This window comes from Mustela lutreola, chromosome 1 (assembly GCF_030435805.1).
Source record: "Mustela lutreola isolate mMusLut2 chromosome 1, mMusLut2.pri, whole genome shotgun sequence".
Classification (NCBI taxonomy): Eukaryota; Metazoa; Chordata; class Mammalia; order Carnivora; family Mustelidae; genus Mustela; species Mustela lutreola.
In genome coordinates, this window is record NC_081290.1 from 200,570,801 (window position 1) to 200,586,925 (window position 16,125).

Here is a 16,125-nt window from a genome sequence, read left to right on the forward strand (position 1 = left end):
GGTCAAAATTCAAGAAATCAACAAAGTTAATATGGCATTCCTGGTTCCCCAATCTAATAGAGAAATCCTCCTTCTTAATCTTTATTGGCTATTCTTCTCTCCCTGAATATAGGTATTTCTTAAGGATCAGTCCTTTGGTTTCAGCTTATATATATATTTTCCTATTGAGGTTCAATCTGTCAGAATACAGAAAAAAAAGTTACCATACTAAAGAAAAGCCCTGAACTGGTAATCTTCAGTCTTGATTTCACCAATCTTGCTTTTTCAACTGCTTTGTAGCATGACATTATGTGGTTACCACCAAAGCATAATTCACACAGAATTGACCTTGCTGACTTACTCTTAAAACTAGGTTCCCATCTTCTTCCACTGATTTTCATATTACAGTAACTAAATTTAATAGACTCCTATCCATTATATAATTACCATGATTTTTCTACCATTAAGAAAAAGTAACTGTAAAAGATTAACTGTAAGATATAGCTCCTATGAAAAATTATGACTTCGAATCAGTGAATATAATAAAATGTTATCACCATTTTTCTAATCATCTAAAGTTCTCTAACCCCTTCCATCCCTCCATCCACATATTCAATATCATCAGGTAGTAATGATTCTTCCTTTATAAAGTCTCTTATGCTTTTATAGTTTTACTTTAAGCATCTTCATTCATACAAAAGCAACTCTACTGTAACTAGTTTCTGAGACTCTTTGCCCAGAAGAACTCCCCTGCAAACTATTACCAAATTAATTTTCTTAAATATCTGCAAGTGTCTTATTTTTATTCCCGTTAAGGTAGACTCTTTATTACCACAAGGATAACATTCAAGCTTATGTGGCCTAGCTGTGGCAAACACTGCTAGTTGCACATAGTATCCATTCTCCTCCAATTTTGAGGCAGCAATTTTGAGGCAGTTCTATATCCTACTAATAGACATAACTTCTCAGATTCCCTTACAGCTAGGAAAGATCACATGACATAATCTGGCAGTTTTTTAAAGGATTTCTGGGAATGTCTGTGCTTTGATATAAGCACTGCCCCTTCCTAGAATATGAAGCTAAAGATGAAGTAAGCATTTCTTAACTATGAAGCAATAAGCGTATCAATGAAGCTGACAAACTAAGGACGGTGGATTATAAATATAGAAGGCATCTAGGCCACACTGATACACTGTAAAGCCACCATACCAGTCCTGGATTTCATACTTCTGAACATTTTATGTGATAAAAATAAAGCCGCCTTTGTCTAAGCCACTTTTATGGGTTCTGTTAGATGTAGTTAAATGTAATACCAACTGAAATGAGAGAGAGCAGTGTCTCAACTGCTCATTTTGTCCTATCTCTCATTATTTCCAATACTTGCAGGCTTCCAGGGTTTATTCACATCATTTTAAACTGAATTTGCCGCTTCCCAAACATGCAATGGTTTTCCACATCTCTGGGCTCTCATTCATTTTCAAAGAAAAGTCATTTCCTCTCGTGTACAAACTCATATTTACTGATGAAAATCCAGTTCAAATACATAGGGCTAACTTGCTCTGTCCTTTGTGACCCTTAACACTTTGTTCATATGGCTAGCCTAGTACTAATCACTGGTTTACACCTCTGCTTCCTCAATTAGACTGTTAAACCCTGAGATGCAGGAACGATGTCTTTTTCATCATATATCCCCAGTGTTTGGCACAGGTTAAGTTTTCAGCAAATATTTTGACAAAGAATAAAACACTAACTGGATTTTTAAAAACCGGTATATTCTGCATTGAAAATAATTCACAATTCATATATAACACAATCTGCCTTTGACCTGTCAGAAATTGTTTAGCTATTTTCTCAGTGCATAACTTGTAAAAAAATAGGACTAATAAGTCTCTAAATAAATCCAGTTATCCTGTTTTATTCTTTTTCATGATTCCTACAGGATCCAACACAAACTTTTATCTTAAAAGGTATGCTCAAGTTGACTTTACAATATCATGAAAAACAAAGAAGACATTATACCTATAGAGGAAGACTGTGGACTAATCAGAAGGTCTTCTTGGACTTGTTCACTTCCTGGCACTGTCTGTTGATCACTCAGTGAACTCTGAGATGCACTGACAGGCTGAGACACTTCCTCATGGACCTCCTCATCACTTAACCTTTCTACTTTGACCCGGACATCTTCTTCACTACCCAAAGGCAAGGTAGTTTTTGTGCTCTCACAAGTCACATAATCAGTCATTCTTCGCCCCGTCTCAGATGGGCCAGGTAACTCTAAAGTCCTGGTGTTTTCTGCCTGCTTAACCTTATCAGGCTGAATCCTTCGATCAATTCCAAAAGGAAAAGTCCAGGGAAAAGCTAAAGAAGAGTCAACTGGCTGATTTCTATTTTCTGAGTAGGAAGCTGAAGAATTCAATACCTGGGGAGAACTTGTTTGTGTGCTACACTTTACAGGACTTTCAGGAGACATAACAATGTAGCTTTTGCGCTTTCTCCGGGACTCTCGGCAGACAGGAATGGTTCTTTCTACCACACTGCACTCTGAAGACACTGGCGAAATACTTCCATCTCGAGAAGTAAAATTGCAATTAGAGTTATTTTCTTGTCCAGCATCTAGACCCTTTTCTGGTTGGCTGTTGGGTGTATTCCATAAAATGCTTGATTTCATGAACTCTGAGCAGGTGCTAGCAACACTAAACATTTGCATATAGCTGGCTGCAGCTAGAACATCAATGATATTTTCTGTGTTAATTGACAGAGTGGCTGTGTAAGCATATTCTAAAAGGGGTATAAAGCCAGTCACTGTAACATGATGCAAATCCAACACATTCTTGTTCTCATCCTCTGCTTGGCCTACAAGTTTGGTGCGAAAGAAATCACTGCAAGCTGCTAGTACCACCTTATGTGCCCGGAAGATTTTGTCCTGGACACGAATAGTGATATCACAAAAATGTCCATCATTTCGCAACATATTTAGCTTTCCAAGCATTTCCTGGCTGTGGGAAGAGGAGCTATGAGTAAATGTTTTCACACCCATCTTTTCCTTCCTCTTCTACAGATGCTCTTCAAGGATGCAAATGAATCAGAAATGTCCTAAAAAATACATAAAATAAACATTAATTGGTGGTATAGTGGTCGAAATAGAAGGTGATTTACATTATTTTCATGTGGCCACTGTGCTAAACAAACAAAGCTGAAGGATGGTAATGAGAAAGTTCAAGGAAGGCAATTTTTTAAAATACACTCTCCTTACCATTCCCTCAAACTCTTACCAGTGGAGTCTGTGAGCTAATGTTTCAATGAGCTGGATAGTTTTAAATAATAATAGTTTATATATAAGACAATTATATATTTATAATTTAGAGTGCTCTCTATGTGCCAAACACTGTTCTAACTTCACATTTGATAATTTAGTTGACTGTCCTATCAATGAGGACATTATTATTCCTGATTAACAGAAAATGGTTAACTATTTTGCTAAAGTCAGAAAGTTATTGAGTGGCAGACCCAAGGTTCAAATCCAGACAGGCTGCTCCACAGCTCCCCTCTTAACTTTAATGCTATATATTGCCTCTTTTAGGATATAAAGTGATTAAATATAAGGGGTTAAGACTTCAAGATATAGAATGTGATGGGCCTGGATTTTTTCTCAACAATTCCTCCATGATTGTTACCTGTAACAACCTGTTACCTATAAATGAAACAATGCTTAAGTAATGCTTAGCACAGTACTTGGCATTTTGTGAATGCTCAACAAATGAAACCAGTTATTTTTATTGTTTATGTTCTTAATACAATGAAACAAACTTTCTGGAAATAAATTTATAAAAAAGTGGTTAGAAATCCATCAGTTGATTGGATTTTTCCCTTAAGAAAGAAGTTAGTTTGCTCTTATCAGATTTCACATTTACTAAAAATATAAAAAAATGACATTCTCAAATAGTTTTAATATAGCACATCTAATAATGCTTCAGTTTTTTAATACTTTCCCCCTAACTTCTCTTTATACCCTCTATGTGAAGTCAGGGAGACCTTTTAAGAAAGTTAATGCTCAGAAAAGTTACATGACTAACAAATGACAACCAAAGCTATAATCTGGGTCTTTTGACTCTTAGATCACAGACTTCTCAAGTGTAAAAAAAATACAACTATGTACATTAATTATTTTACGTGTTATAACTTTTTTTATTGTTAGTACTGAAATAAGTATAAAACAAAGTCACTCTGGAAATTACCTCTAGATAAAAAAGATTTCAAATACTTCAAAAATACAGCTATCAATTTTAAAAGATGCTAAAGATGAATCTTTAGACTTGGAAAAATGTTTGGTTCTGAATATTAAATGAATGCCTAATTACTGACATATAGTGGACACTCAACAGTAGTAGATATTACTATGTATTTGGTGAAAAATGTGATTAGAGTGTTTGTATCCATATCACACACATGGAGCAAGAGAACATGAGGTCTTAACCTGAGATTCATGAATTCCCTATGGGAGCCATAATCCTTCTGAAACTGTACAGAATAATGTCTGCATCTATGTACAAAAGCTTTCATCATATTCAAGGGAATCACTGGTAGGAGTGTGGGTATTTATTTTATTTTTTTGCAGATTAAGCAAATTTTTTTCTTAAAAAAACCCTAGCATACTGCTATACAACTAGGTTTTCAGGTCCTCTTGGTTCAAACTCTAAAGTCATATAGACTAGGTCTACTTTTTCTTTTCCCTCAAAAAAGTCTTAAAAAACTGAAGATGGCAATCACATGCCACTCGTTCCCATGGTTTCTCTTCTTTAAACTAAACATCCCAAATCCCTTTAAGAGCTCCTTAAAATCTGATTAACATCCTTGTTCTGAACCATCTCCACTTTTCAATGTTCCTTTAATACTGGTCCCCAGAACTGCATGCAAATATGGTTCGGTATGGTAGGATTATAAATGAACATAACTGTACTATTTTTACGTCCCTTGTTTTGGGCAGAAATATTAATAAGACTGAGTCAGGTATTCTAACAGTCAAATTGTAACTGATTTTGCTCAATAGTAGATTTGCCAAATGTGAGGTACTCTATTATGTGAAGGGAGGAACATTAAGTACAAATAAAACACTGTCCTTGACCTCCCTGAGCTTACAGTTGTTATAAAAAGGCATGTTCCTAACCAAGACTACAAAAGGTGTGCAGCAGTGCTATGTGAAAGCAATGAATGAAATAATTAATTTTGAATGTACAAGGGAGAAGACACATCACAGAGGATGGGGCCTAGCGAAAGTAGAATTCTGCCAGGTGATAAGGCAGAAAGGAGTTCCAGGTTATCAAGGGTTCACACATGATCTCAGCGAGTGTTCACCATCCTGATGGTTCTTCCCTGCGCAACAAATTGTTAATGTGCACTGTATGACATTCTAAATGTGAGAATGCACCTGCAACTAATATAACATTGCTAACTATACTGGAATTAAATTTTTTTTTTTTTTTTAAAGTAAAGGGGAGCCTGCCTTCAGCTCAGGTCATGATCCTGGGGGCCTGGGATCAAGACCTGTGTCAGGCTCCCTGCTCAGTGGGGAATCTGCTTCTCCCTCTCCCTCTGCCCTTCCCTGCTGCCCCAATAATTAAATAAAACCTCTAAAAAAAAAAAAAAAAAGTGAGCATGCAGAGGGCAGTGTCAGTTTAAACATCAAACAATCCATTTGATAAATATCCCTTTGAATGTACTATGCAGATAAATGTGTATGTAAAGGGGGAGGACAAGATTTCTAGCTGAATAAATATAAGGTCATTGAATATTCTAAAATGGGAAGACAAAATTATCAACCTGGGATAACACAACAGAAAGGATAAAAGGCATAAAGCCCTGTGCCCAGACAGCCAGGTAAGGCCACTGAAATCATTATCTTCATTGTTATCGGAGAGGAGTTCAAATATAAATATACTTCATATACTCTTTCCAAAGACAAGTAACCGCAATACACTAGACAGCTAAAATTGGTCTAAGCAAACCTCTGTTTTAACATTGCTGATTTTTCTCATAAGAATGACATGAAAAGGAAGAAAATGGAAGGATTTTAAGTTTTAAGTTTTTAAGTTATTAAGTTTTGCTACACCATAGTAAACCGGCTTCTTTAAAAGCACGGCCATTAAGAGTGCTTGGTTTGATTGGGATCATGTGGTTCAGGGAGGAAACCACATGTCTTCAGAGCAAGTGATACAGTCTTAATCTGGGGACCATCTGCAGGAACAAAGGTGTGAAGGCAAGGAATTAAAGAGCATTTGGAGAACATGTGCAACAGGGTCTTAAAATGAAACCATTTCAATCTTGGCTTGGGTGGAGGACTCAGACACTGCTGGCCAAAAGTGAGATGCAAAACCACCTATACAATAAGGTAGTGGAAAATTCTTTTTCTTTCTTTTCTTTTCTTTCTTTCTTTCTTTTTTTTTTTTTTTTTAAGATTTTATATATTTATTTGACACGGAGAGCGCAAGCAGGGGGGAGAGCGAGAAGCAGGCCCCCTGCTGAGCAGGGAGCCTGACACTGGGCTCCATCCCAGGACCCTGGTATCATGACCTGAGCTGAGGGCAGAAGCTTAACCGACTGAGCTGCCCAGGTGCCCCAGAAAACTGTTTATCGACCTTGAGTTATACCCACCTTCAATATTCAAAGAGTTAAATATTACAAAAGGATTTCTGCAACAGCAATCAGTGTGCTTTGAGTTCCAAACCCCATCCCACTCCCTCCTACTCTTCTGCAAGGGAAAGAGTTGAGACATGTTTGCTCTTTGTCTTAGGTCTATGGAAAATGTATGTCACACTTGGAAAAAATCGAAAGGGTTCAAGTCTTATTTAAACTCCGGCAAAGACTATGAAGTATGCTTACCACTTCCCAACAGAATATAAAAGCAATAGAGTAGAGTGGTTGAGATGGGGCTCTGGAGCTAGAGTGCTGGGTCTGCATCCTTGTACTGCCTTCTAAGTTTGTTAAGCTGTATGACCTTAGGCAAGTCATTAAACTGTGCCTTACTTCCCTCAACAGTAAAAGAGGGATTAACAGAACCTAACTCAGAGACTTGTGAGGATTAATTGGCCTAATAGTATATGTAAAGTACTGTACTTAGTACAAAATAAACGCTATATAAAGCTGATATTGCTTTTACTAGTATCAAAGACCTTTTCCTTTTACTCAACTTTTGCCTCTCTCAATCCTGGAGGGGCCAGAAGCCATAGTTAGCAAATGAAGAGGAATAAAAGGCCAAAGGGTAGAAAAACAGGGGGGGGAAAAAAAAAAAAAGGAAGCCAAATAAACCTCATTTTCACATTTTGTCTGCAGTACGACTGAGGGAGGAAAGGAGGGAAACCTTTAACTCTGAATTAAGTTCATTAGTTTTTTAAAAAAAGTATTTTATTTATTTGACAGAGAGAAAGAGAGGGAATGAACACAAGGGGGAGGGGAGGGAGAGGGAGAAGCAGGCTTCCCAGGGAGTCCCATGCAGGGCTCGATTCCAGGACCCTGGGATCATGACCTGAGCCGAAGGCAGATGCCTAATGACTGAGCCACCTAGTAGGCACCCCAAGTTTATTAGTTCTTGAAAATAATGCTTTCATTTTCTGAAAGTAACCTGAAAAGTTACTAAGACTTGACTTTAAAGGAGTTGGAGGAAGAACTAACACCACAGTATACATTTAAATGGATAATGGAAGACAAAAATAAAAATGGATTATAAGAACCTTCCATAAATTCTGCTTCTTTAATGTAATGGTTACAAATCTAAGCTACAAAGCCTGATATAGCTGAAGGTATGGGATGAGAGGAAGGTGGAAGATTAGACTGAGAAAGGTCTTGTATACCATGTACTATATGCATTTCCTAATACATGTCTGTGGAAACCTAGTCTTATGATATACTCCATGATAAAAAATTACACGGACTAATATATTTTGGAGATACTGCAATATTATACATTGTGGCAAAACTTAGGATGAAATTACTCTATTTGAAAAAGTCATACATAATATGGATATAGTTTAGAAGTCAGGTTATACTCAAAAAGTATAACCTGAAATTTTTATCAATTACATAATTCTATTAAACATTTCATTTTCCCCACCTGTGTAGATGAATATGTATGTGTATAGTTACAGATTTAATTTGGAGCTCATTCAAAATTCTTGAATAAAGATAAATATTACTGCATTCCAATTACTAATGTAGAATTCATGCAGTATTTAAAAGTAATAAAATCTATTTGTGTAATAGTTTGCAATTTGAACTAGTAATTCAGAAATCGTCTTCTTCCCGCCCACCCCTCTCCCTTTTATTCTAAATCACTGATGAAATAGCATACATGGTTATGAAAACAGTAATTGCTAAATCCCATGTTGTTTTGCAGCTGGGCTGAAAAATTTTTGGCAAATAAGGTATATAGCCTAGTTATTAAAAAAATGGTTTAAGTTAGACAATCTTGGGTTTTGAAAACTGACTCTTCCACTTATAAGTGAGGCATCAAATCTCAGTCAAGTTACTTCACCTCTATACGCTTGTTTGCTCATATGTAAAACAGGAATAATGGAAATCACACTTTCAAGACAGTCAGAAGATTAAATTAGCACAGTTCCAGGCATTAAGTAAGCATTCAGTAAATATTAGCTACTATTACCCTAGAAAAAGTGAGAGTGAAAAGTGAAATGAAGATCAAATTTCATGTCTACTCTATTTCTTATATGACACAGAATTCATCTTGAATATATATATATATTTTGGTATAGAGATTAGCTGATAATAATTATCAGAGGATTTGAGGTTAAAATGGAGTAGAGCTCTTAGCATGCAAAGATGGCTGCCTCACATGATTAAATAGTGATGAGGACTGCTGATTGGAAGGTAAACTTGATATTTAAAAAGAATTTGCATGTTTAAACAACTAGCCACATTTATAACTGGACACTAACCTTCCCAATGATCTAACAAGGTTTTAATTATGGGAAGAATGAACTGAGATAATTTCATTTTTACTCTATATCCTAATTTAAACCAATCAAAGGCAGAAAAGGCGGCTAAGGAAAGGGACATACTGCTTTTAAGATGCCTCTAAGAGGAGTATCTAGGTAGAAATATATGAAGTTGCCTGTACTGTCTACCATATAGCAGATGCTAATAGTAGGAGCTTTAGATATGCTATCACACATGAGGTAAGATGATAATAATCTGATTTTACAGAGTAAATTTATACTTGGGATATTACTTTGCTCAAAGCCACTTATGTTTGTTTATGCTATGCTAAGGACCTAATGAGATTTTTTTTTTTTTAACTGGGACCTAATGAAATCTTATTCAATAGGGATGAGTAGCCATTGGGGAGCAGTACTGTCATATCTGTATTTTAAAAAGATAATTCCGAAGGCAATATAGATTTGAGGGTGACTATTACAACAGTAAAAGTAAATGATAAAAGCAAACTAAGTGGCACTGAGGATAGAGGAAATACATCTAAGAAATATTTAGGAGGTAAAACCACTTAGGTATGATCTACCAGGACTGGGGTCGGGGAGTAGCTAGGAGAGAAGAACATGACTCTTAAGTTTCTAATCTGGGTGACTGAGTGGATGGTGTTTTCACAAATAAGAGAATGAAAGAGAAAGAAGGTTTTGGTAGGGGCTGATGATGAAGAGAAAGAACATTTTGGTTTTAGGCATACTAAATTAGAAAAACTTTAAAGAGGAATATTTACATCAATTTGTATATGAAATTGCCCATTTTGATGTGGAGTTCAGGAAGAGGTCTGCATGGATTTAAGTACTGGATCTTACATAAGTCACTGATAAGTCTCATTCTGTTGATTTTGTTACAACTAAAGACATCCAAAGAATGTACAGCTAAAAATGTGAAGGCAAGCTGTGAGAAGCTCAGGGCAGGCAGAGCAAAAAGATTTTTTTAAAAGATTTTATTTATTTGAGAGAGAGAGAGAGACAGAGATAGCGAGAGGGGAGGAGAGGAAGAAGCAGGCTCCTGCTGAGCAGAGAAGTCCAACATGGGACTCGTTTCCAGGGCCACAGGATCATGACCTGAGCTAAAGGCAGATGCCCAACTGACTAAACCACCCAGGTGCCCCTAATTTATCTTTTGATCCTATCCAGTATCTAGCATGATATATTTAAAAAAAAAATGCTGTGAAATATATGAGTAGATAGATATACTTCATAAAATTTCTATGTGGTACACACATATATATGTAAAATGCCTATATATATTGGTTATCGAGGATTAAAGGTAAAGAAAGTTATAATTTGAATTTATACTATTAAATCTGAATTAAAACAGGAAAGAATAAGGCATTTATCCTGGCTTTCCAATATAAATGGTATTTTTTGGTAATCAGACTATGAAGAAAGATATGTCTTTATAGAATGTTCTGGCTAATAAATGAAGGAGTATCAAAGTAAAAGATAACCATTTTGCAGTCCCCATCCCTAAATGAAGATGTATACATCACCAATGGTTCAAACTTGACCAAAAAAGGGACAATAAGACATTGCAAAAAAGACTGAACGAAATTCTAGATCCCATCAACACACTATCAGTTCATAGGAAATACACAGGTGACAGGAACATGTTAAGTCACATCACTGCAATGCAAACAGCAAAATCTATACTATACTAATCTATACTATACTCTATACTATGAGAAAGCCTACAAGAGGCCTTTTTTTTTTTTTTAATAAAGAGCAAGGGGAAAAAAGAGATAAAGGAGGAACAAAAATAGGGAACTTATAGATTAAAAGAATTTATGAATCAATCACACTGCAGAGGGGTTATCTTAATTGAAACAAATTAACACAAAAATAAATTTTTAAAAAAAGATTTATTTGACAGAAACAAAGGGAGAGAAGAAACACAAGCACAGGAAGTGGGAGCCCAATTCAGGCCTTGATACCATGACCTGAGCCGAAGGCAGATGCTTAATGACTGAGCCGCCCAGGCACCCCCACAAAAATAAATTTATGAGATAATTGGAAATTTGTTTTTACTGTTTGATATCAATAAATTATTTATATGTAATGACTATATATTTTATAAAAATTTTAGATATAATTCACCTCCCATATAAATAACCCTTTTAAAAGTATACAGTTGGAAGCTTTTTTTTTAATGTTCTGACATTTTGATTCTAGCCATCCTAGTGGGTGTGAAGTGGTCTTTCACTGTGGTTTTGATTTGCATTTCCTGGATAACTAATGATGTCAGACATCTTTTCATGTGCTCACTGGCTATTTGTATAAGCCTTGGAAAAATGTCTATTCAGATGCTCTGTCCATTTTTTACCTGGCTTGTATGTTGTCTTCTTACTGAACTATAGAAGTTCTTCTATCTTCTACATACAAGTTGCTTATCAGACATATGGTTTACAAACATTTTCTTCCATTCCGTGGGTTGTAATTTCACTTTCTTGATAGTGTCCTTTGAAACACAGAAGTTTTGAATTTTGATGAAGTATAACCTATTTTTCCCTTTTGTTGCTATATTTAAGAATCCTTTGCCAAACTCAACATCGTGAGTATTTATCCCTATGTTCTCTTCTACAGGGTTTTTTTTTTTTTTAATTTTATTTATTCTTAGAGAAATAGAGAGTTCATGCAAGCAGGAGGAACAGGTAGAGGGTGAGGGTGAGAGAGAGGGAGAATCTGGAGGAGTCTCCATACTTGAGTGTGGAGCCTGGAGTGGGGCTAGATCCCATGACCCTTAGATCATGAACCCAGCTGAAATCAAGAGTTGGATGCTTTCCTGAGCCACCCAGGCACCCCTCTTCCACAGGTTTTATAGTTTTAGTGCTTATAATTAGGTCTCTGATTTTTAGTTTTTCTTTTATATATGGTATGATGTAAAAGTTTAACCTCATTCTTTTGTATGTGGCTCTCTAGCTGTCACAGCACAATCTATTGAAAATATTCTTCTTCCCCAATGATCTTGGCATCCTCATTGAAAAATTATGGGTTTTATGAAAAACCCATAAACACATTTGTATGGGTTTATATCTGGATTCTCAATTCTATTCCATTGTTCTATATGTCTATCCTTATGACAGTACAATACCTTAGTCACTGCTGCTTTGTAGTCAGTTTTGAAATCAAGAAGGATGAGTTCTCTGAGTTTGTTCTTTTTCAGTATTGTTTTGCTTATTCTAGGTTCTGTATAACTATAAAATATGAATTTTAGAATCAGACTGTCAATCCCTACAAAAAGTCAGCTGGGACTTTGAGAGGGATTATGCTCAATCTGTAGATCAGTTTGGGGAGTCCTGTCATCTTCACAACACTGAGTCTTCCAATATAAGAACATGGGGTATTTTTCTGTTTATTTAGACCATCTTTAGTTTCTTTTGTAGTGCTAAGTTTTACACTTTCTTTGTTAAATTTCCAAGTATTTATTCTTCTTGATGCTACTGTGCATGGAACTGTATTCTCAATTTCAATTTTAATGGTTCATTGTTTATAGTATTTTTTATTTATTCTTTTAAAAAGATTTTGTTTATTTCAGAGAGAACAAGAGCAGCATGAGGGGCAGAAAGAGAAACAGACTCCCCAGTGAGCAAGAAGCCCGGTGTGGGGCTCGATCCCAGGACTCTGGCATCATGACCTAAACCAAAGGCAGATGCTTAACTGACCGAGCCACCTAGGCATCCCCATAGTATTTACAATTTCTATTATTTCCTTTCTTCTCTTGGTTTTAGGTTGACTTTGCTCTTTTTCCAGTGTCTTCAGGTAGAAAGTTGGTTATTAATTAGAGCTCTTCTTTCTTTTTTTAAAGATTTATTTTAGAGAGAGATGGGGGGAGGGGCAAAGGGAGAGAGAGTCTTAAACAGATTCCACACCGAGTGCAGAGCCTAATGCGGGTCTTGATCCCATGACCCAGAAATCACAACCTGAGCTGAAACTAAGAGTCCAATGCTTAACCAACTGTATTTATAGTTACACGTTTCTATCCAAGCACTGCTACTGCTTGCTGCATATAAGTTTTGGTATGTTGTATCTTCATTTTCATTTATCTCAATGTTTTCTCATTTCCTGTTTGATTTCTTCTGTGACCACTGGTTATTTAGGAGTGTACTCCTTTATTTTCACATATTTCTGAATTTCCTAAACTTTTTCCTGCTATTACTGATATCTAATATCATGCCTGTATGTTCTCAGAGCACACTTTGTATTATTTCAACCTTTTAACATTTATTGGTAGGAGCTCCTGGGTGGCACAGTCAGTTAAGTGTCCAACTCTTGATTTCAGCTCAGGTCATGATCTCAGGGTTGTGAGATGGGTCCCTGTGTTAGTCGCTCAGCTCAGCACAGTGTGCTTGAGATTCTCTCCCCTCTGCCCCTCCCACTTGTGCTTTCTCTCTCTCTCAAATCAATCTTAAAAAGAATTTTTTTTATTGGTTTATGACCTACCATACGGTCTACACTAGAGAAAGTTCCAGATGCTATTTGAGAATGTATCCTACACATTTTAGTCCATAAAACCCTCTCACTTGGTACAATTCTTTGGAGTTCCACTCTATCTATATAATAAATGCTGTCTAATTCATGAATTGCTAAATAAAGCCAACCAGATCTTTTCAAAATTTATGGTTGGATTTTTCCTTTAACACACTGCAAATATATAAAAAAAGAAGAGAGAGAATACTACGGACAACTATACACAGAATTTGATAACAAAAACGAAATGGAACAATTTCTGAGATAAACTACACACAAAATTCAACCGAGATGAAATAGATAACCTGAACAATGTAATAACTGTTACAGACACTGAACTGACAATTAAAATCATTCTAAAGAAATCTTCAGTCCCAGATGGTTTCACTAGAGAATTCTATGAAACATATAAAGGGGTAATGCCAATTGTATAATCTCTTCCCGAGAATCAGAGAGAGAAGACTTCTTATTTTCTAAGGACAGCATTACTCTGATACCAAAGTCTGTAAAAACAAACAAACCCCAGAACATCTTTGTGAACACAGATGTAAACCCTAACAAAATATTAGCAAATCAATTCTAGCAATGCAAAAATAAAAAGAAAAGAATACCATAATCAAGTGGGGTTTATTTTAGGATTACAAGGCTGGTTCAGCATTTAAAAAAAAAAAAAAATCAGTCAATTTAATCCACCATATTCAGAGTCTGAAGAAGAAATGCCACATGATAATTTTGATTGATGCTGAAAAAGTTTTGGAAAACACTCAGCATCCCTTCATGATACTCTTAACAAACCAGGAATAAAAAGGAACTTCTTTAACCAGTTAGAGAGCATTACAAAAAAAACCTGTAGGTTGTAACATACTTACCAGATAAAGATTAGATACTTTCCATTAAGATCAGAGAAAAGGCAAGAAAAAGAACCAAAAGGGGCGTGTGTGTGTGTGTGTGTGTGTGTGTGTGTGTATAACCAAAAAAATAAAACTGTTCCTACCAGACATGATTATCCACACCCAAGGAATTAAGGAGAAAAAAAAAAAAAAAAAAAAAAAAAAAAGCCTTCCAGAACTAATAAGTGACTGAAGATAAGGTCAACATCATAAAAAAGTCAACTGTATTTTGATATAGTAGCAATAAGGAACAGGAACTCTAGTAGGCAAATCTATAAACAGAAAGTAGATTAGTGGCTGCTAAGGGCTGGGGGAAATTTGGGGTGACAGCTAAAGGGCTCAAGTTTTTTGAAAGTAATGAAAATATTCTAAAACTGTGGTGATAAATTAGTGAAATTACTGAAAAGTCACTGTACTGTACATTTTATTTATTTATACATTTTATTTATTTTATGGTGACTTGCCTATATAATATGCTAATTTTAAAGCCATTACAAAATAGGGACGCCTGGGTGGCTCAGTGGGTTAAAGCCTCTGCCTTCGGCCCAGGTCATGATCCCAGGGTCCTGGGACCCAGCCCCGCATCCGGCTCTCTGCTCAGCAGGAGCCTGCTTCCTCCCCCACTCTCTGCCTACTTGTTATTTCTGTCAAATAAATAAATAAAATCTTAAAAAAAAAAAAAACAGCCATTACAAAATAGAACTAAAATGAAAAACTCAAGAGATGAGTTAAAGAGTTGAACAGGAGAATGGAGTAGACAGAGGAAAGAATCAGTAAACTTGAGAAAAAAATAAAAATTACTCAATATGGATAATAGAGAAAATAGACTAAAAATATGAAGAGAAACTCAGAGGCCTAGGAACTATAGAAAAGATCTAATATTCATATCTTCAGAGTCCTGAGAGGAGAGAAGAGAAAGGATAGGGCTGAAAAACTATTCTTCTCCCCCAACAAAAGGCTGAAAACTTCTCAAATTTGGAAAAAACCTAAAACTAAGTATTTGAGAAGTTCAACAAACCCAAAGAAGATAAATCCAAAGATCCATGCCTAGATACATCACAATCAAACTGATGGACGCTAAAGACAAAAGGAAAATCTTAAAAACAGCAAGAAAGAAGTGACTTTTTACTTATAAGGGGAAAACAATTAAAATAACAGAGGATTTCTCATAGAAACCCATGATCCCAGATGGAAGTGGCACACCACTTTGTAAGCATTCAAAGAAACTACCAATCAAGAATTTCATATCCAGTGAAAAGATCTTTCAGGAATAAAGGGGAAATCAAGGAACTTGCCCATGGGGGCACCGGGGTGGTTTAGTGGGTTAAAGCTTCTGCCTTCGGCTCTGGTGGTGATCCCAGGGTCCTGGGATCGAGCCCCACATCGGGCTCTCTGCTCAGCAGGGAGTCTGCTTCCTCTCTCTCTCTCTGCCTGCCTCTCAGCATACTTGTGACCTCTATCTGTCAAGTAAATAAATAAAATCTTTAAAAAAAAAAAAAAAAAAAGAAAGAAAAAGAAACTTGCCCATGAATGAAAAATGGAGAATCTGTTGCCAGCAGATCTACTAAAAAAGAATGGGCGTATTTAATTCTTGAAATGGAAGGAAGAATGACAGAAAAAAATATAGGCACTAATCTTTCCTCTCCTCTGACTTTTCTACATTATGTTTGACATAACTGAATAAAAAATTATATAACACTGTTTGATGTGATGCTCCAAGTATGTCGAAAAAATACTTAAGACAGGGAGTATATATAAGACTATAAACAGGGAGGGTAAAGAGACTTTAAAAGCTT

At 35.9% G+C, this 16,125-nt stretch overlaps 1 protein-coding gene across 6 annotated transcripts in view; it reads right to left on the reverse strand.

Moving 5' to 3' along the window:
* Positions 1-16,125, reverse strand: part of ZBTB44 (zinc finger and BTB domain containing 44) — a 65,143-nt gene that overhangs the window by 27,103 nt on the left and 21,915 nt on the right. For 5 of the 6 annotated variants that reach the window (XR_009356667.1, XR_009356665.1, XM_059185088.1 and 2 more), the window contains one exon: positions 1,999-3,072. The exons of the other annotated variant lie outside the window; for it this stretch is intronic. Coding sequence is in view for 3 of the 5 variants with exons in the window: in XM_059185088.1 (XP_059041071.1) it covers positions 1,999-3,016 (1,018 nt within the window). In the remaining 2 variants the exon portion in view is untranslated. Of the gene's footprint in view, positions 1-1,998; positions 3,073-16,125 lie in introns of those variants that run through there. 6 annotated transcript variants of the gene reach the window in all.